The 21185-nt window shown below is 44.3% G+C and overlaps 1 protein-coding gene across 2 annotated transcripts in view; it reads left to right on the top strand.

The window, feature by feature from the left end:
* EDEM2 (ER degradation enhancing alpha-mannosidase like protein 2) overlaps positions 1 to 21185 on the top strand; it is a 28605-nt gene that overhangs the window by 5512 nt on the left and 1908 nt on the right. For both annotated transcript variants that reach the window (XM_068987266.1, XM_068987265.1), the window contains 6 exons: positions 2661 to 2786; positions 5517 to 5728; positions 8076 to 8217; positions 10703 to 10827; positions 15967 to 16111; positions 19653 to 19774. In XM_068987266.1, coding sequence (XP_068843367.1) covers positions 2661 to 2786; positions 5517 to 5728; positions 8076 to 8217; positions 10703 to 10827; positions 15967 to 16111; positions 19653 to 19774 — 872 coding nt within the window. The remainder of the gene's footprint in view (positions 1 to 2660; positions 2787 to 5516; positions 5729 to 8075; positions 8218 to 10702; positions 10828 to 15966; positions 16112 to 19652; positions 19775 to 21185) is intronic.

Genomic DNA, 21185 nt, shown 5'->3' with positions numbered 1-21185 from the left:
AGTTTTAGACATAAAAGTGAGCAGGGGACAGAGAAAAGACTGAAGAGAAACATGCCAGGATTACTCACATATTTAACATATACTTGGTACTAGGCTTTCAGCCAAGAGCAAGAAAGATGTAATCCTTGCCTTCTCATAGCTTATTGCCTAGGATGCACTACCCATAGAACTTTCTGCACTGATGATGGAAATGTTTTATATCTCTATTGTCCAGTCCAGTAGCAACGTCTGAAACATGTTTGAAAGGGAAAGTGAAGTTGCTCAGTTGTGTCCAACTCGTTGTGACTCTATGGACTGTAGCCCGCCAGGCTCTTCCATCCATGGGATTTTCCAGGCAAGAATACTGGAGTGGGTTGCCATTTCCATCTCCAGGGGAAATGTGTTTACTGGAACTGTAGAACTGTATTTTTAATTTTATTTAATTTTAATGAATGCAAATGTAAATCATGGCATGTTTTTACTACTTGCTGTATTACATAGTGTGAGTCTTGGGTATTAGTTTCCAAACCTGGCTGCTGATCAGAAGCACCTGGGACCTTTTTAAAAGTTCAGCTGTCTAGACTCCACTCTAAATCTAATGAATTGGAATCTTTGGGTTGGGTCCTAGAATCAGTATTTTTAGCAGGTGGCAATGAATCTTTTTTTTTTTTTTAATGATTCATTCTTTTTGTTGAGGTACATTTACATACACTGAAATGCACAAATTTACACATTTCAGTGAATTTTGATCCAATGATTCTTAACGAAAGTAGTATAGCCCTTCTTTTCAGTGAGCTTCTAGACCATTGGTGGCTTAACAGCCATCACCTCTGGATGATACAGTTATATTTTTTCCTCCTTATTTTGCTCATCTTTATTTTACATGTTATGTGCAATGAAATTTGTATTACAGATCTGTAATTTTTTTAATTAAAAAAAGACTATGACGCAGAGGGACAGCATGGTATAAAATCCTGGTGTAGGGATCAGACCTGAGTTCGAGGCCTTGCTCAGTGCTGTGTCCCAGAACTGCTGAGCCCAGACTGTCATCTGTAAGTTAAGGTTGTCCTTAAGTCTCTGTTTCTGATACGCATGTAATTGTATCAGCCTTCTTTTGGTTGACATTTGCCCAGTATGTCTTTTTCTTCTCTTTTATTTTCTATCTTGCTGTATTTTATGATTAGCTCTGTCTTTGGTAATTTACCTAGTATGTTGATCCCTTCTGACAATCTTTTCTTCTAACTGAAGCATTCAGTTCATTTACATTTACTGTAACTACTGATATATTTGCATTTATTTCTATAGTATTACTTTGTGCTGTGTCCCATTGTTCTCTCTACTCTTTCTCTTTTCCTTTTCAGTTTTATTTTTTTGGCTGTGCCATGTGGCATATGAGGTCTTAGTTCCCCCCGCCAGGACTGAGCCCCCCCCCAACCCCATGCAACGGAAGCATGGAGTCCTAGCCGCTGGACTGCTGGGGAAGTCCCTCTTTTTTCTGCCTTTTGTAGGTTGAGTTGTTTTCCCTCCATCCCATTTTTCTTTACTAATCTAGAAAGTATGCAGTATATCTAGCTTATTAGTTTTCTTGGAAAATTTAACAAACATAGTCTAAAATTAATGAAGATCTTTATTCTCCTCCTGAATAATATAAAACCTGGCTCTGAGGATTATCTGTACCTGTATACCTTAGTTATATATTTTAATTATTTCTTTTAAGCCACCATATATTATTGTTCCATAGAATTGAAGGTTTAGATTTACTACTATTTGCCACTTTGGAACCATCTTTCCTTCTTGTATCACAGACCTTACATCTGTGGTCCCTTTCCTTTTATCTGAAAAACTTCCTTTTAAATGTCCTTTACTGCAGGTGCATTTTTTCTCAGCTTTTCTTAGTAGGAAAATGTCTTTATCTCACTGCCTTTGCTTGGCCTTTGAAGGGGGGAAACTGAAAAACAGTTTCGCCATATTTCCAGATATGTAACCTTTAGGTCTTTTTCATGAGTCCTAAATATTATGTAATAAATTGAAATAGAGAAATGAATAAAATGAAGGTAATAAGTATCTTTCCCTTCTTCTCCTGACGATTGGGAGACAGTGACCAAGTACAGTGTGCATGGGCTTTGGAGTCAGGCAGACCGGGCAACCCTGGGCAAGTCGCTTTACCCCTCTGAACCCCAGTATCTTTGTCTTAAGAGGGCACAAAATACCTGGTGTTTGGTGTACGTGTGTGCATGCTAAGTTGCTTCAGTCGTGTCCGACTCTGTGCAGCCCTATGGACTGTAGCCTGCCAAGCTCCTCTGTCCATGGGGTTCTCCAGGCAAGAATACTGGAGTGGGTTGCCATGTCCTCCTCAGGGGATCTTCTTGACCCAAGGATCGAACCCGCATCTCTTATGTCTCCTGCACTGGCAGGCAGGTTCCTTACCACTAGTGCCACCTGGGAAGTCCTGTTTGGTATACGCTGGGGACTAAAAGTGATAGTCATTGTTTTTGTGACCTACCAAGAGGAAAAAAGACTTGTCCTTAACACTGTACCAATATGGGTGTTATGACCTCTTCTTTCCCTTGGTAGTTTTACCCGCTTCCCAGTGAACCACCGAACAGAGCATTGGGTTTAATTTGCACAAGGGAAAGACCAGTCCTTGGGAGTCTGACACTTGCTTTTTGTGCCATCTGTAGTGGTAGGAGGACTTCTGTCGGCTCACCTGCTATCAAAGAAGGCTGGGGTGGAAGTGGAGGCCGGATGGCCCTGCTCAGGACCTCTCCTGAGGATGGCGGAGGCGGCAGCCCGGAAACTCCTCCCAGGTAAGACCCATGTCAAGACAGACCAGAGAGGAAGTCCAGGAGGTCCTGCTGCTCTTGCTGGAGAAAAGAGTGGCTGAATTATTATACCAGACACTTGGTATTTCTACCTTTCAGCGCCCACCATGAAAATCAGGGGAGTCCTGGGCATTTGGAGGGCTAGACTAGGATGGACAAGCTGACTTCATGACTGTGGGCAGGGAGCCTGGCGGCTGCAAGGCTCTTACCCTTATTTGAGTGAGTGTTGTTGCCCCCTCCCAAGCACACATACTGCTGGGATGAAAGGATTCCAGGTCTGAGTGTTTGCAACTCCAGATTCCAGATTCGGCTCTGCCAGCCAATCTCTTGACCCATATCTCTCCTTGGTTCAATTTTCCCATCTATCAGATGACAGTCATGATTCCTTCCTCCCTCTGGGGAGACATTAAATGAGGTCAGAATGGAGAAAGTTCTTGGAGAACCTCAAACACCACTGAGACGCGAGAGGGACTTGTTTTGTAGCTGAGCCATGTCCAGGGCTGCAGGCCAAGCCACAGTGTTTGTCCGGTGGGGCAGTAGCTGGGCTCGGCAGCATCAGCTGGACACTGTGTTCTCTTCAGGGTGTGGTGGAGGTTCTGAGTGCTGTTCACACCCAGACACATTACGCTGTGCTTTCCACCAGCCTCCTGACCAAGTCACTTTTCCCCTTCACCCAAGACTTGCCTCTCATCCTTGGGGACGAGCTGAGGAGAATGAGCGAGTTCAGGCTCATTCTCAGGCTCGCTCTCTCACATCCTGCATGTTTCCTTAAAGCTTCATGTTCTGTGTGACTCATCCTTGGAGGAAATTTCTTTTGCATTAATTTTTTTTTTACATTAATTTTTTTTAATTGAGAAATATACATATTGCAAAGTGCATGATGAAGTCAGCACCCGTGTCTCTACCATTCAGGCCGAGAAACAGGATTTAGTCACTCCCCTCTCTTTTTAAGACTGCCTGACTTCTCTTCCCCAAAGAGCTATCTCTTTGGGGCCTTCTTGGTGGTGACTTGAATCCTCCTTGCTTTGGATTCATGTCTGCCAGATAGCAAGTTTCTCCTCCTACAGTAGAGTTGCTGGGCCTTGTGGTTCTTGGAAGTTTTGTCAGCTTTGTTCACAGTTTGGTGATGCACAGGCTGCTCTGGGGTTGTTTGACCTTTCAGCCTGGAAAGGAAGTCTCTGCCTCTGGCTTGCTGTCTAGATCCTTGCCTTGAATCGGAAAGCACTGGGGTGGGCTGGGCAGGGCACTGGGCCTGTGGGGAGGGAGCAGGGAGCGGGCGTGTGGCAGTCATTCCCATCTTAGCTCCATTTGGCTCTCTGTGTGACCTTTGAGTCACTTCTTTGCAAGCATGTCTTTTCCTACCTGTGAATTGAGGATTGGACTACAATCAGCAGGTTCATGGTTTATATCCTTTAAAAAAAAAATAACATAGCCACTAGCTATCTGTCTTACACATGGTAGTGTATCTGTGTCAATGCTAAGCTGCTGTATAGCACAGGGTGCTCAGCTCAGGGTTCTGTGATGACCTGGAGGGGTGGGGTGAGGGGAAGTGGGAGGGAAACCCAAGAGGGAAGGGATGTATGTATACGTATAGCTGATTCACATTGTTGTACGGTAGAAGCTAACACAACATTGTAAAGCACCTATACACCAATGTCGGAGAAGGCAATGGCACCCCACTCCAGTACTCTTGCCTGGAAAATCCCATAGGCAGAGGAGCCTGGTGGGCTGCAGTCCATGGGGTCGTAAAGAGTTGGACACGACTGAGCAACTCCACTTTCACTTTTCAGTTTCATGCGTTGGAGAAGGAAATGGCAACCCACTCCAGTGTTCTTGCCTGGAGAATCCCAGGGACAGGAGAGCCTGGTGGGCTGCCGTCTGTGGGGTCGCACAGAGTCGGACACGACTGAAGTGACTTAGCAGTAGCAGTATACACCAATTTAAAAAAAGAAAGAAAGAAAACAGCCCCTAAGACTCTTTAGAGCAGGAATCCTGAACCGGCTCCTCTGGGACTGTTTGGAGTCTGCAGATACGGTTCATTTGTCAGAATGGTGTTTTAAAAAGTAGATGAATGGCTTTCTCATTGTGCCAACAGCCCCACCACTGCCTATGGCTTAAGTCCCACCTGCTTCACACTAAGGTACCTGCCCAGCCTCTGAAGGCACAGTATAAAATAAGTAAAAGTAGAGCTGCTCGAGCTACAGTGAGCATGAGCGCCAACCCGGAGCACAGCCTGCTGTTCATTCCCCTCCGCACCACAGGCAAGAGCCCGAGGCATGGGGAGCGGTGTTTGGCCGCATCTGGATTAAGTGGCCACTGAGGTCTCCAGCTGCGACACTTATCCTTCCCTCGTTCAGTCTCTAGCAGATCACCTAGGGCAGGGGTCCCCAAACCCCCGGCTGCTGACCGGTACTGGTGTGCAAGCTGATAGAAACCGGCCCACCCAGCAGGAGGTGAGTGGTGGGCAAGCGAGTGAAGCTTCATCTGCCGCTTCCCATCGGCCCGCATCGCTCACATGACTGCCTGAAACATCCCCCTGCCCCAGTCTGTGGAAAACTGTCTTCCACGAAACGGTCCCTGGTGCCAGAAAGGTTGTGGGCTGCGGACCTAGGGCACAAGGAGGAAACACTGGTCACCGCTTCAGGCTTTAGGCATGTATCCAACCATCTCCACCTCCCTGCTCCTGTCTGGGGTCTTAATTTTGTGATCGTTCAGCCTTTCAGACCCCCACTGGCATGCCGTATGGCACGGTGAACCTGCTTCACGGCGTGAACCCGGGAGAGACTCCTGTCACCTGTACGGCGGGCATCGGGACCTTCATTGTGGAGTTTGCCACCCTCAGCAGCCTCACCGGTGACCCCGTGTTCGAAGACGTGGCCAGAGTGGCCCTGACGCGCCTCTGGGAGAGCCGGTCTGACATTGGGCTGGTAGGTCCTGCCACCACCCTTCCCATCAAGGTCAAGTTGGCCTCCTTGGCCCATGCTGACACGGCTTGGGGCTCTGAGCAACAGATTGCAGTTCAGCTGAAGGAAACTAAGGGTGACCTCAGGAGTGGTCCAAGACTTAGGCTCATGATGTGGAAAGTAGATGAGAGCTCCAGTTCCTGCTTTGGCACGGCGAGGAGGGGAGCATGAGCGCACATCCTTTACCAGGAAGGGGGGCTGTGACGAGCTCTGACTCCTTGAGCTTCTGATTTCTAGGGAGTGGGTCCCATGCTTCATGCCCTGACTCACTCAGTGACAGATAATCAGCCTGTCTGGCCCTCATTTTTATATATTTTTGTGAAACTATGTTTCCTAGAACCAGAAAATAAAAGAGACACAGAATGGCTGTTCCATGAAAAAAAAAGATTCCTGGTCAGTTATGTTTGGGGAATATTATAAATAGTATCCTTTTTTTGAAGAGTCATAATGAACACAAACAGCTTAAAGGTTATGAAAACCTCTGATAAATTCATCTGTTTAATTTTGCTTAACACAATGTTTCATAAACTTATTTGATACCAGGGCTTCCCTTTCCTCTCCACACCTACTAACCCAGGAAAAATGTGACCAGTCATCTCTGAGGTCGATTGCAGTTCCTAAACTGGACCATCTAATGAAACTAACAGTAACTGAGCCAGAGCTGTCCAGGAAATAGCTCTGGATTTCGTCAGAATTGAGGTTGAGTTCTGGCTTTACTCTGTAGAAACTGTGTGACCCTGGCCAAGTCACTCAACCTTTCTCATCCACGGTTACCTCATAGTAACGTGACATACTTATACCTTCTCACTGAGTCTTTATGACAGATGAAGACTGTGTGGTCTGAAAATGATTCAGGTAGGGGCATGTTTTATACAAATTCTGGTTCTAAGTCAGCTTGAAAGTGAAAGTTGTGTGAGGAATCCTCAATATTTCCTTAAGAGGGTGCCACTTTGGGGACCTCGAGTAACTCCCTGAGTGAGTCCAACACAGGCAGTCTTTCCTCCAGCCCTGGAACCATGGTGGACTCCGTGGCTGGCCTGCCCACACCCCTTCAGCCCTTTACCATTTCCCTGCATGCTGGCCTGTCTTCCAGCTGCTATCAGCCAGGTCTCTTTGCCTTTTTCTGGTACCCGGATCCTGCTTTGCTTGTCCTTGGCTGAAAGAGCCAAAACTTAATTCTCCCCTGGAGCAGTTCTCAATCAGTGACAGATGCTGATGGGAGTTTGTTGATAAACACCTCACTTCCCCATCCCACCCAAGGGTTGAGGCTCACACTCTACACTGAGTCCCAAAGTTGCCCAGCAGGCTGGAGCTCCAGTTCTCATGGTGGTAACTTGCCTGATGGCACACCTTTCCTGGGCTGCCTCTCTGCCCTGCCTCACTTTCCCTCTCCTCTACCAGAGTTTCCAGGAACTCACTTTCCAAATCAACTACTTCCTGCCTTCCTTACTATGGATCTGCCCAAACTAACAGGACAGTTAGCTGTTTCTTTGAATACCAGATGAAGCTCTCAGCATCCATCGGTTGCAGTTATATGGACAACATATCTCTTCATTTAAATCTTCAAAGTGTATTTCTGTTTTATCTGGCTGTGCCAGGTGTTCCTTGCCTCACATGGGATCGTCGATCTTCATTGCAGCGTGGGGAATCTTTAGTTGCAGCACGTGGGATCTAGGTCCCTGACCGGAGACCGAACCTGGGCCTCCTGCATTGAGAGCACAGAGTCTTAGCCACTGGACCATTAAGGCAGTCCCTAAAATTTATGTTTAAGTGGTTCACAAGTCAAAGAATACAAGAAAGTACCCTTAGTTACCCAGTTCCTCTCCTTACAAGCAACTGCTCTGTTTCTTGGATGTCCTGCCCAAAATGATTAACAGAAGTACAGAGTGTGCCTTGTGTCTTTAGACGCTGGAATCGCATGCAGATTCTCAGGCTGAGAAGTCTGAGACAGACTGTGGGAACAGCATGTTCTCATATCCCAGCTCATACTCACTCTAGACACTAAGTGTGAGCACTTCTAGGTGTGAACACGTTCTTGGCATGAACACTCCGAGTCTAGTTCTTTTTTCAGTTTTTGACCAGTTTTGTATAATTAAGTCCCCCTAAATGTACATGAGATGCGTCTCCATTGTACAGTTATGCAGGAGGGCTGGCTGTGATCTGGCCTTGCTCTCCAACCCTGTACCCCAAGCACATCCATGTCTCCCAAGAAGCGCTGGTGTGTCTACCTTGCATCTCACCAGGCAGCCAGGGGGGTGCATCTCCTTGCTCATCTTGGGCCCTCCTTTGAGACCATGTGTCTTTCTCCTAGGTTGGCAACCATATCGACGTGCTCACTGGCAAATGGGTGGCCCAGGACGCAGGCATCGGGGCTGGCGTGGACTCCTACTTTGAGTACCTGGTGAAAGGAGCCATCCTGCTTCAGGATAAAAAGCTCATGGCCATGTTCCTAGGTAAAGAGGGCGGGGAAGGGGGGCTTTTCCTCTTGGTTTCCCCTGTTGGAATATCGTTTATTTATAAACTTTCGATTGCTCCCATGGGCCTGCCTACACAATTAGTTCTGAGTACCGGAGTCTGCATTCAAAACTACCATGGACTTACACTGCCCACTTGAGGCCCCTCACACCTCTTCATGCTGTTCTGTGAGAGCCCGGCTGAACCATGCTGCCTGCCTCTAGGCGGCCCTGGATTTTTTTTAATTTCCTGGTCATTGCACATACTGTGTTTCCTTTGCCTTGAATGCCTTTTTTTCCTGCCATTATGTGTTCAAATTCTGCTCACCCTTTATGGCTCAGCTTAAATGTCATTTTGGCCAGGAAATAGCTTGATGCTTCCTCAGAATTTAGGACCTTCAGCATCTTTTTTTGGCCGTCAGCTGTCATCACAAGTTACAGCTCTACCAGCTGAGTGCAACATCCAGGCCTTATTCATCTTTGTACTTCCCACAGTGCTTTGCAGGAAGTAGCCAGCAGATGAATGTCTTTTGAATAGAAACATTTTACCCTCCAGTCCCTTAGACACTAGCAATAGTGATACTGCGGAATTAAGCCTGGTGGACTGCCATCTGTGGGGTCGCACAGAGTCGGAAATGACTGAAGTGACTTAGCAGTAATAATTATGGCTACCATTCATTTATTCAGCAAATATTTGTAGGGTACCATTGATGTGTCAACTGCAGTGCCAAGCACTGAACATGGACTATTTCTTTTAATCCTTACAATACTGAGATTGTCTTATTTATTTGGATGTATTTTTGGTACTTCAATCATTCAGATAATGTTTTGTTTTTATTTTAAGTATCTGCTTTAAAAAGAAAATTTTATTTATTTGACCACATCTTAGTTTCAGCCTGCAGGATCTTTGTTGCATCACGAGGGATCTTTCACTGAGATGCATGGACTCTCTAGCTGTGGTGTTCAGGCCTAGCTGCTCTGTGGCATGTGGGATCGTAGTTCCCTGACCAGTGATCAAATGTCTGTCTCCTGCATTGCAAGGCAGATTCTTAACCACCAGACCACCAGGAAAGTCCCCAGATAATGTTTATTGTGCATATTTATTATGTCCTATCTTCATGTTGGGGATCCTGCAATCAACAAAACAAAGTCCTAACTCATGGCTTTACGCTCTAGGGGTTGTTATAAGTTCAAGTTGCTGCGGGAATGCAAGCTCCCTCAGGGTTGAACTTTGATTTGTTTGCCACTCCCTAGATATCTGGAACCTAGGTGGTTTAGTCCCTAAGTTGTGTCCAACTCTTGCGACCCCATGGACTGTAGCCCACCAGGCTCCTCTGTCCATGAGATTTTCCAGGCAAGAATACTGGAATGGGTTGCCATTTCCTTCTCCAGAGGATCTTCCCGACCCAGGAACCTAGAGGTGCTCAGTAAATACTGTTGAGTGAACAAACGAGTGCATAATCCCATGAGATGTATAACATTACTTTCATCACTTTATAGAAAATAAGACTGAGGCTTAAATCTGAAAAAGACTGGATATATGTATATGTGACAGATTTTATTTTCTTGGGCTCCAAAATCACTACGGACAGTGACTGCAGCCATGAAATGAAAAGACACTTGTCCTTTGGAAGGAAAGCTATGACAAGCCTAGACAGGGTATTAAAAAGCAAAGGTATCACTTTGCTGATGAAGGTCCATATAGTCAAAGCTATAGTTTTTCCAGTAGTCTTGTACAGATGTGAGAGTTGGACTGTAAAGAAGGCTGAGTGCTGAAGAATCGGTGCCTTCAAATTGTGGCGCTGGAGAAGACTCTTGAGAGTCCTTTGGACCACAAGGAGATCAAATCAGTCAATCTTAAAGGAAATCAAACCTGAATATTTATTGGAAGGATTGAAGCTGGAGCTCCAATACTTTGGTCACCTGATGCAAAGAGCCAACTCACTGGAAAAAACCTTGATGCTGGGAAAGATTGCAGACAAAAGGAGAAGAGGGAGGCAGAAGATGAGATGGTTAGATCGCATGGCCATGAATTTGAGCAAACTCCGGAAGATAGTGAAGGTCATGGGGGCCTGGCATGCTGCAGTTCATGGAATCACAAAGAGTCAGACACAGCTTAGCAACTGAACAGCAACAGCATAACTGTTGACTTTGTGGTATACCTGAAACTAACGCAACATTGTAAATCAACTATACGCCAATAAAAATATTTTTAATTAAATCAAAACCCAAAAACTGAAGCTTAAGAGGGGAAAAACTTGCCCCAGGGTCACAGCTAGCAAGTAGCAGAGCTGGAGCTGAAATTTGAACCTGGAAGTTTGACTCCAGAATCCACATTCCTTCATCTATCTCCTTGCATCCTTGTCTACTTTTAGGCTGGGTCACCTGAGGGTCTTTTAGATGTTTGAATCCATCCCTCAGTTGCCAAAGCCTGCCTTCTGTATCCCTCATCGTTGACATGTCCATTGTCTTACTTCTTCTGCAGAATATAACAAAGCCATTCGGAATTACACCCGCTTCGATGACTGGTACCTGTGGGTGCAGATGTACAAGGGGACTGTGTCTATGCCAGTCTTCCAGTCTCTGGAGGCCTACTGGCCTGGTCTTCAGGTAGGAGCAGTCAGAGAGGGTGGTCCTTTTTCTATGGAACGGGCGAAACAAGCTCATTCTGATGTGTAATCAAAAGCTCTTGAGTACGTTTTATTGGAGGGGTGGATTCGGGAGAGAAGAGAGGCTTAGAGTGAGTCAGACAGATTTAAAGTTCTGCCAGACTGAGTTTTTCAGGGGGAGCTTTCAGGTGTCAGGAACTGAACTTCTAGTTTGTTGTGGAATGTTGTACCATTCAAAGTACACAGTGTCTTTTCTGGGCTGGGCGGTCATAGCCATTGGCAATGACCATTTCTCCACTGGACATTTCTGTCGCATATCCTCATTCATTCTTGACAGCTGCCCTAAGAAGGGCGTGAATGCATCTGGGGCCGCTCTGCTGCCGTCATTGTGCTTTCCCATTACATGGTCTGACAGCATCGCAGTGGGAAGGGATCTTAGAGCCCATCTAATCCACCCTGTGGGTGTCCTCAAATATTTAAAATATTTTATAAGCTGTAAATATTTTAAAATACTTTATATTTAAAATATTTTTATAAACTTCTTTTCAGACTTAAGAAGTTAAAAAAAGGTTATAACATGTAGGGGCTTCCCTGACGGCTCAGATGGTAAAGAATCTGCCTGCATTGCAGGAGACCTGGATTCGATCCCTGGGTTGGGAAGATCCCCTGGAGAAAGGAGTGGCTACCCACCCCAGTATTCTTGCCTGGAGAATTCCATGGACAGAGGAGCCTGGCAAGCTACAGTCCATGGGGTCGCAAAGAGTTGGACACGTAGATGGTAGTAGATTTTTTCAGCATAAAAGGAAATGTCCCCCAAAAGCGGAATACAGCGATAAATAAGTCTCACGCCCCCACCCTCAGATTCTCTCTCCAAGCCAGCCCCTATTGCCAGTTTTCTGTACCTCTTTGCAGAAATCCGCATACATAGATATGTGTATATTTATGGCCCCTTTTTTTCTTTATATAAATAGGAGTATTTTATTACTTTTCACTGACTGTCTTGGAGATCATTCTTTACTGATACATATAGATAAATTTTACTTTATTTTTTAAAATTTTTATTTTTTATGGTAGTTCTTATTTATTAAAAAAAATTTTTTTTTACTTTACAATACTATATTGGTTTTGCCATACATTGACATGAATCCACCACAGGTGTACATGAGTTCCCACCCAACCCTGAACCCCCCCAATTTTACTTTTTTAAATAGTTGCATATATTCCATTGAACAGACATAGCATCATTTATTTAACTAGTTCCCCATTATATACTTTTAGCCAACCCTTTCATTTTACAGATGGGGAAAGAAGCTCAGAGAGAACTTGTGGATAATATTGAATATTGGTCCAGCTCTTCTAAGATCTTTAAATCTTATTACTTGAGTATCCCCTAAAAGGATTTAAAAAAATTATAGTGTCCCTTGCATGTTTTCAATCTTATGAATTTAAATAGTGGCATACCATTCCTTTTTCTCCTCCAACTCATATTTCCATTCTACTACCTCAATAGGATTTTATCCTAATTATAATTTTATGCTGAAAGCATTTGATTGGACACCCTATATATGTCTCTGTGACAAAATTTATTCATATGTAGAAATTTAAAATATTTTAAAATTTCCTGTGCCCACAGGCTCTGAGTATTTTTTTTTTTCTGGATTTAGTTATCATTAGTATGTAAATGATTAAAACAACATTTATAGCTTACAATTTTTGATGATTATTAACCTGAAAGCAACTTAATTGGAGGTTCATTTCTTAATGAGATTTTGGGGGCTTTTTAAAATTTTAAGTAGTTCATGTATTTGTGCATGAAGAATGTTGTTGTTTTAGTTGCTCAGTCATGTCCGACTCTTTTGCAACCCAAATGTGCTGAAACGGGGCACAGTTACACATCAGTTTTATTCCTGCTTTTCACTTTTAGATATAAGTGCCGAGGAGCCTGAGCGCATAAATAAGTAGATGGAGATGGAAGGAGTTTGATAATTGCAGTATCATTCAGTTCTTTGAAATCATTGCATTAATAGATTGAACTGTATAAAACTGCCAGCATTCAACCATTTTTTGACCTAAAGAAGTAGCAATATTATATTGTTCAAAGAAAATCACATAATGATCTGTCATCAAAAATTATTTTTAATGATGTCTTTGCTGACAACTTGACCAGTTCCTCTCTCCATTTTTTGAAAGCAAAGAATTCAAAGCCATCTGATTTGCAGAAGGATTTGTTACCCAGTGGTTAGAGTCATTCATTTTTCTTAACACCTAAGCTAATATTTTTTGTTTTTGTTTTTCATTACACTAATATTTTAAATTTAACCTAGTTGAGTGTTCAGTGTTCCTCAGAAAGGTTGAAGATTGTTGAGGGGTGCACCTTGCTTTTGTCAAGTGGTAGAAGGACAGTTGTGAAAGAGACAGAATGGGTAGCCTGCCTTTGTGTTGGTGATACATTTTAGAAAAGTTGAGGATCTGGAAATCTAGTTCCTTAAAACTGTTTGTGACTACATTCCCCTTAAAAAACCTGCTTGTACCAGCCAGCCATAAACTGATCACACCTATTGACTTTGCATGATTTTATTTCTGTGCATATTTTCCAAGAAAATAATCAGGGAAAGATGCAACTCATACATGGGTATTTCTAGCAGCAAAGTTTATGACAAAGAAAAACTGGAAATGATCCAAATGTCTCGTAATGAGAGAAAAATAAATGATTGTATTTTTTTTCCTTTTTTAAAATTGTGGCAAAATTAACACAACGTAAAATTTACCACCTTAATCCTTTTAAGTGTACAGTTCAATGGAATTTATATTCATGTTGTTATGCAGACCACCATCCATCCCCATAACTCTTTTTATCTTGTAAAACTAAAACTCTACACCTTTTAAACACTAACTCTCCTTTCTGTCTTTCCCAAGCCTCTTGACAACCAGCATTATAACTTCTATCTTTATGGTATTGACTACTCCAGGTATCATATCAGTGGAATCACATGGTATTTGTTTTCTTGTGACTGGCTTATTTCAGTGAGCATAATGTCAAGTTTCATGCTTGTAACCTGTATCAGAATTTCCTTCTTTTTAGGCTGAATAATATGCCTTTGTGAGTATATATCACACTTCGCCATCCCAGTTTGTATAGGATTTGTGTGCTTTGTGTGTTGTACTTTTCCGGCTTTGAGAAAGGTTTCTGGGGTTATTTCTCTGTGAGGTTATAATAACACTAATAGCTAACATTTAGTTGACAGTTTGGTACATAGAGTGATAAATATTTATGAAAGAATGATTTATGTGTTGGGCATTTTACACAGAACCATCATAGCCCATTGAGGTGATGTTCCACAGATGAAGAAAGGAGGACATTAAATTTGTTCACATCCTCAACAGATATTTGGGTGCCTTCACAAAGTTCATAGAGAGCGAAACACAAAGAAAAACTTAGACAAATTCATAAAATAATAAGTTGCAATTAAGGAAACAAATAAGAGGCTAAAAGAGAGACTATTAGATGGGGACTTACTTTAGATAAGGAGGACTCTCAGAAGTGGTGATGCTGAAGCTGATATGTGAAGAAGTAGGGGTGGGGGTGATGTTCCAGGCAGAGGAAACATGATGTGTGAAGGTCTTGGAGGCAGGAAGGAGTCGGTGTTTATCAGAAACAAAAGCAGGATGGCCACAGTCCAAGGAAGGAAAAGAACAGTTAATGGAAAGTCAGCAGTGGCCAGATTGCACAGGGCCTTGAGCGCCACGGTGGCATCTTGACCTTATGCTGAGTCTGGTCAGCATAAGCCTCTGAGTAAGACAGTTACTCTGGCTGTACTGGGGAGAGTGGACTAGAGAAGACAAGTCAGAACCAGTCAGTGAGGAGGCTTTTGAGGTCATCCCAGTGCAAGATGCTAGTGAACAAGTGGTGGCTCTGGAGATAAGTAGAGAAAAATCTTGATGTTTCAGAGGGAATTGATGGGTGTTGCTGGTAGAATGGATGTAAGGGTTGGGGAAGAAGGAGGAGCCAAGGATGACCCCCAGAGTGGAATCAGTGGAAGGTGGTGCCAATTACTGAAAAGGGAGAGAGGTGAGAATAGAGAGGCAAATTTGTGAGAGAGTAAGGGAACCAAGAATTTAGCCTGGAAAACGTTATTTGTTCTATTCCCGAGACATCCAGTGGAGATGTCAGGAAGGTCAGCTGCTTCCCTGTGGACAGAAGGACAGAGTCGCTCAGTCGTGTCGGACTCTTTGCAACCCCATGGACTGTAGCCTATCAGGGTCCTCCGTCCATGGAATTTTCCGGGCAAGAGTGCTGGAGCGGATTGCCATTTCCTTCTGCAGGGGATCTTCCCGACCCAGGAATTGAACCCGGGTCTCCCACATTACAGGCAGACACTTTACCGTCTGAGCCACCAGGGAAGCCCCTAATTCCGGAAATGTATCTTACAGATACATTTCACATGTTTGAGGTGACATAAGTACAGGGTTATTTGTTGTAGCACTGATTATTATAGCAAACAGCAAAAGATTGGAAACAAGTCAACTAACTATCAATAAGGAGCTAATTAAATTGTGCTCCAAGCAGTGGAATACTATGCAACTGTATAAGTAGGAGGAAGGAGATGTACTTACTTGGAAAAATTGAGATGTATTGTTAAATGAATAAAGGAAACTGCAGAAGAGTATATTGAATAAGCTGTATTTCATGTAGGGGAAGTAATATATACTTATACACCTTTGCTTATGTTACAAACTAATGCAAAATGATTACTTGCTGGGGTGTAGGGTAGGAGTGAAACTTAGTATAATCAACCTTTTTCTTATTAGAATTTCAAATCAGATGGCTGACTTACCTATTTAACTATTAGTAGCCAGTATTGACTGAGCAAGTACTGGTGGGCAGGGACTTTGTATACACCCTGTGTCCCTTACAGCAAAATAAAATATACATTATAATTGCACATTGTACATGAGACTCAGAGAAGTTAAGTATCTGATTTGAGGTTGCACAGTGAGTAAATGGCCAACTCAGGGTTTGATCACAGGTCTTGAGCTCCAAAGCCTTTGCCTCCTCTTTCCCCCGAGGGTGTGTGTGAGGTTCTGTATGTGGGTTTCCTGCCTGGTGGCTGCTCTCCTGACAACCAGTTCTCTCCTGCAGAGCCTCATTGGGGACATTGACAATGCCATGAGGACCTTCCTCAACTACTATACCGTCTGGAAGCAGTTTGGGGGGCTCCCAGAATTCTACAACATTCCTCAGGGATATACAGTGGAGAAGCGAGAGGGCTACCCGCTTCGGCCAGGTAAGCAGCATCTCTGGCCCATGGCCAGCTCACAGCCTCCAATTCTCCGAACCCCAAGCCCTCAACATCTCTATGAGGTTCCATGCCTCACAAATGCTCACAGCTCCATTTTTTACCCCCATCTGCTTCTTCCAGTGACTCTGGGTAGTTTTCTTGCTAGGAATTCTTTATCCCTTTTATTTTCAAAGAAGGAAATGGAAGCCTGGTTGGTTGCAATGGCTTCCCCAAGGCTGTTAGGTGTAGGAGCTAGGACTGGAACCCAGGTCTCCTCATTACATCTTATGCTCTTTCAAACTTGGACAAGTGAGTGAGATGGATAAAGCCAGGTTGATGCCTTTTGAGTTCCTGCCATTGGGATTTTGGACGCATAGGCAATCTTAATCATAAGTCAGTGGGTCTTCAGATAAACTGTGCATCTGTGGAATGTTGGGACTTTAGGAATGGACTTTAGGAGTGAATGATCTCTTGTCCTCCACCTCCTCATTTGCAGCTCAGTCCTCAAGACGTAGAGAAGGAAGGGCTCACACGCTCAATAACTCTCTTACATTCTTTTCCAGCTCCAATCTTCTGATTCACTGAAAGAAAGTTAAACATTACAAGGAGGGGAAAGGAAAGGGGGACAGAGGAAGGAAGCTGAGTCAGCACACAGTCACCCCCCCCCACCCCAAAATAGCTTATGTTCCCATTGTTTTTGACTCTTCCCACCTGAATGCCTTTTAGCTGTGGGATGGGCCTTCTAGTGGCTTCTGCCCATTCTGCCCTTCTTTACCCCACTTCCTTCCTCCTCTGACTTGCTAATCTTCTCAATCATTGTCGTAGGAATCTTGGAGAAGCAACAGAAGTGGGAATAAAACAGCAACTGGAAAGAGCAAGTTAGTCATTTTTGACTCCTTGGAGGCTTCTGTTTTTACTATTGCTCATGCATTTATTCTCATAGCTTTTTTTTTTTCTCTTAAAGAGAAAATGGTCAGATTGTATTGATGCCATGTAACTAATAAATAGGATGAAGACAGAATTTGGGACTAAATGTGAGACCTAGGCTTGTGCATTCTCAAAGATAGAGGGAACCTGAGAGGTCTCCTAATCCAGTGGCCCCAACCTTTTTGGCACCATGCATCAGTTTCGTGGAAGACAATTCTTCCATAGACCAAGGTTGGGGGAGGGATGGTTTGGGGACGATTCAAGTGTATTACATTTATTGTGCACTTTATTCTATTATTATTACATCGGGTCCACCTCAGATCATTGGGCATTAGATCCCAGAGGTTGGGGACTCCTGTTCTAATTGATATCCCCCTGCAATAGCCCTACCATGTAGTTATCTCGTGTCTTTGTTCGGTTACCAACAATGACAGGAGGCTCACTACTTACGGAGGCAATGTGTTTTGTTTGCAGGATAGGCTGGCAGGAAGGCTCAGCAGAAAGGAAGGCACCACAGCCAGGAATCCAGAAATGCCTTAGACCAGTCACTCTTCCTACCCCCAAACAATAGCAAATGGGAGATAAGGGACTTTTCTATAATTAGGTTGGCCAGTGCCGATGCTCTGGTGCATGCTTCTGACCAGCAGTGCTGGAGCACAGGACCTAGCCTAAAAGCCTCTGAAGGCCTTCACCTTCACCTAAGTCCAAGTCTAAACCTTGGGCTCTCACCCTCTTCTAGAGAGTTGACCAGATACACCCGAAATTAAAGCAATCACTAGCAGACGCAGGCCTATGTGTGAGGAAGAAAAACAAGAAACAAGATGCTTGGCCCTGGGTGCACCTGAGCCAGACAGCTGCGAGAAGCATAAGGGGAGGCTTCCCACTAGGGCACCATCTTTTCCATCTCTGAACACACACAGTGTGTTCATCTACCAGTAAATGTACCCCCATCTATGCTTAGAATATGAGCAATTAGATTAGTAAGTGTCCACGAGCCTGTGGGTTAAAGGGAGGGAGAAGTAAGAGAACACTGGGGAGATTGGCTGCGGTATTTTCTCCCAAAATGAGAAACAGATGGGACTTCCCTGGCTGTCCAGTGGTTAGGACTCTGTACTTCCAATGCAGGAAGCCTGGGTTTGATCCCAGGTCAGGGAACTAGGATCCCACATGCTGTGTGGCACGGCTTAAAAAAAAAGAAATTGAATATAAAATTCTGATGTCTTCTCAACTCTGCCAAAATGAAATGGAATAATAATTCTTATTGAAACAAAATCTATAAAAGCCAATGTGTTTAATTCCTTGAATTACACAAGAAAATGCCCAAGGGATTTCGCTGGTGGTCCAGTGGTTAAGACTGTGCATTTACATGATGGGGGCACAGATTTGATCTCTGGTCAGGAAACTGAGATCCTGCATGCCATGGCCAGAAAAAAAAAAAAGCAAACCCAGAAATAGAATTTACAGTAATAAATCATTAGGGAAAAAAGTACTCATCAGGAGTCAGGAGGAAATAGGAAGTAGAACATGAGGAGGAGACGCTGGTGTAGGGAGAGGAGAAGAGTTCTTTCCTGTCCAAGTAAAGACAGGTGAAGAAGTAGCAAAGTCTGTGGAGCTGCAGCTTCCTTCGACCCACCAGGCCCACCCCAGAAGTCACATCTTTCTTTTCCGTAACAGCCTTCTAGATATCTGAAAGCAACAAACACATTGTGCTGGGTTTTCTTTTCTCCAGATAAATAGTCCCATTTAGTCCAGCTCCTGTTGGCTAGTTGGCTAATATTCATCTTATGATGGGGCTCATGTCTGAGTGTCAGATTCCAATTGTGTAGAACAAGGCAAGACTGTTGCCTTATTCTGGGCACAGTGAACTGATGGCTGCATCTTTGCTAGATTGTAAGTTGATTCTTGAATATCTTAACCTTCATCTTTTTGCCCATTCCATCTTGGAAAGGGCCTTATCATGACAGACTCATACTCTTTGAAGCTTTAGGATCAGGTTAGGCTGTAAGTGGCAGAGAAAAAATAGTAGCTTAATTAAAATAGAAGTTTATTTTGGGGGGACTTCCCTAGTGGTCCAGTGGTTAAGACTCCTCGCTTCTATTGCAAGGGGCCTGGGTTCAATCCCTGGTGGGGAAACTAAGATGCCATACCATGTGGTCAAAAGAAAAACAGGAAATTTAATGTGTTCTCTGATTTTTCGGCCTTATGTGGTACTCTTTGGTGTCAGGGACCTTAATCCCACACCTGCCTGCTGGGAATAGTTGTTAATCCAGAGAGCCTTGTACTTGAGTAAAGTTGGCGATTCTGTTACTAAGGAAGAAGGAGGGAACAGATATTGGGATGTGGGCAGCAGCCCCTGCCCCCTTCCCCATCCCAGAAACTGGCTGCCTGTCTCTCCCTTGGGATGGGAATCCATGATCCATTTTAATGCTGGTCTCTACTAAGCCTCAGATTGTGGGTGGATTGGCTCTGAAGATTCAATTTGAAGGAGTTGCCCCCGTTCCCCCTCGTTGGGACCCTGTGGACACAGTAAGGAGGGGAGGAGTCTCTTGCTGCTCCAGGCAGGCTCCCAGCCTTCCCTGCCCAGCCACTGGTTGAGAAGGGTCCACTTTGAACTTTGCAGAACTCATTGAGAGTGCCATGTACCTCTACCGTGCCACGGGGGATCCCACTCTCTTAGAACTCGGAAGAGATGCTGTGGAATCCATCGAGAAAATCAGCAAGGTGGAGTGTGGATTTGCCACAGTAAGTATTTCCATGGGCCCAAGAATTGGGAAATCTCTCCCTCTGCCGCTAAAGAGCCTCTGGAATATTAACACTGGAAGGACTCTTAAAGGTGTAAGTAGTGTCTTTATTTTATAGATGGGGAGGCTGAGGAATAGAAGCTGAGCCTGGCTAAAGGTCACAAAGCAGGTAGAGGTGGAGCTAGGATTCGTTCCCAGGAGTCTAGACTCCCTGCCCTTGGCCTTCTCCCTACTTCAGAGACCCTCTAGCTATCTGAATAGGCTACTTTCCAAAGAATTGTTTTGTGAAACATTTTGTGAAAAGGCCTATAAAATGGACTTTAGAAGGGAATTACAGTCCCATAGCCTTATTTGCAGGGAAGCCTGATGGCTCAGCAGTAAAGAATCCGCCTGCAATGCAGAAGACACAGGAGATGCGGGTTTAATCCCTGGGTCAGGAAGATCCCCTGGAGGAGAAAATAGCAACCCACTCCTGTCTTCTTGCCTGGAAAAATTCCCATAGACAGAGGAGTCTGGCTGCCTGCAGCCCATGGGGTCACAAAGAGTTGGACATGATGGAGCAGCTAAGCACACATGCGCACACACACGCACACAGCCTTATTTGCAGGCTTCCCTGGAGGCTCAGTAGTAAAGAATCCCTCTGCCAAACAGGAGATGTGGGTTCAATTCCTGAGTTGGGAAGATCTCCTGGAGAAGGAAATGACAACCCAGTCATTCTTGCCTGGAGAATCCCATGGACAAAGGGGCCTGGCTGGCTACAGTCCATGGGGTTGCAGAAGAGTTGGATACAACTTAGCAACTGAAAAACAACAATAAGCCTTATTTGCAAACCCAAGGATCCTTCATGAAACAGCCTTACTGGTCTCACAGATATTTGCTGAGTGTCTTTCACGGGCCAAGTGCCGTGCTAGACTGAGGATTATAGCAATGAAGAAAGACCAAGCCCCTGAGCTGACATTTTAGTAGGAAAAACAGTGAATGTTTATCTAGGAGACAGAAAGGAGGCCATTGTGGCTGGAGGCGGGTGAGCAAGGGGGAAAGTGGGAGAAGATACGTCCCCAGAAGTAGGCAGGGGCTAGATCACATAGAGCTTTGTATTAGCCATGAGGAAGAGCTGGGATTTCATTCTGCTGGGAACGAGAAGCCTTGGTAGGATTTACAGCAGAGCAGTGACATGCTATATTTTAGAAAGATCACTCTGGCCCCTCTGTGGAGAATGGATTGAAAGGGTCAAGGAGAAGAGCCATGTCACATCGTTAGAGGACCCAAGCAGGCAAGATAGAAATAAACAGTGGTTGCAGACATGTAAAAACCAGATGTTGAAGCAAATAGTCTGGAAGGAGATTCACCAAAAAGCCTACAGAGGTTTTTTTTAGGGTATGGAATTAAATCAAAAAAACTCTTCCTTTTCA

This window comes from Capricornis sumatraensis, chromosome 15, assembly GCF_032405125.1.
Source record: "Capricornis sumatraensis isolate serow.1 chromosome 15, serow.2, whole genome shotgun sequence".
NCBI classification, from domain to species: Eukaryota; Metazoa; Chordata; class Mammalia; order Artiodactyla; family Bovidae; genus Capricornis; species Capricornis sumatraensis.
This window is presented reverse-complemented; position numbering and strand designations above follow the sequence as displayed.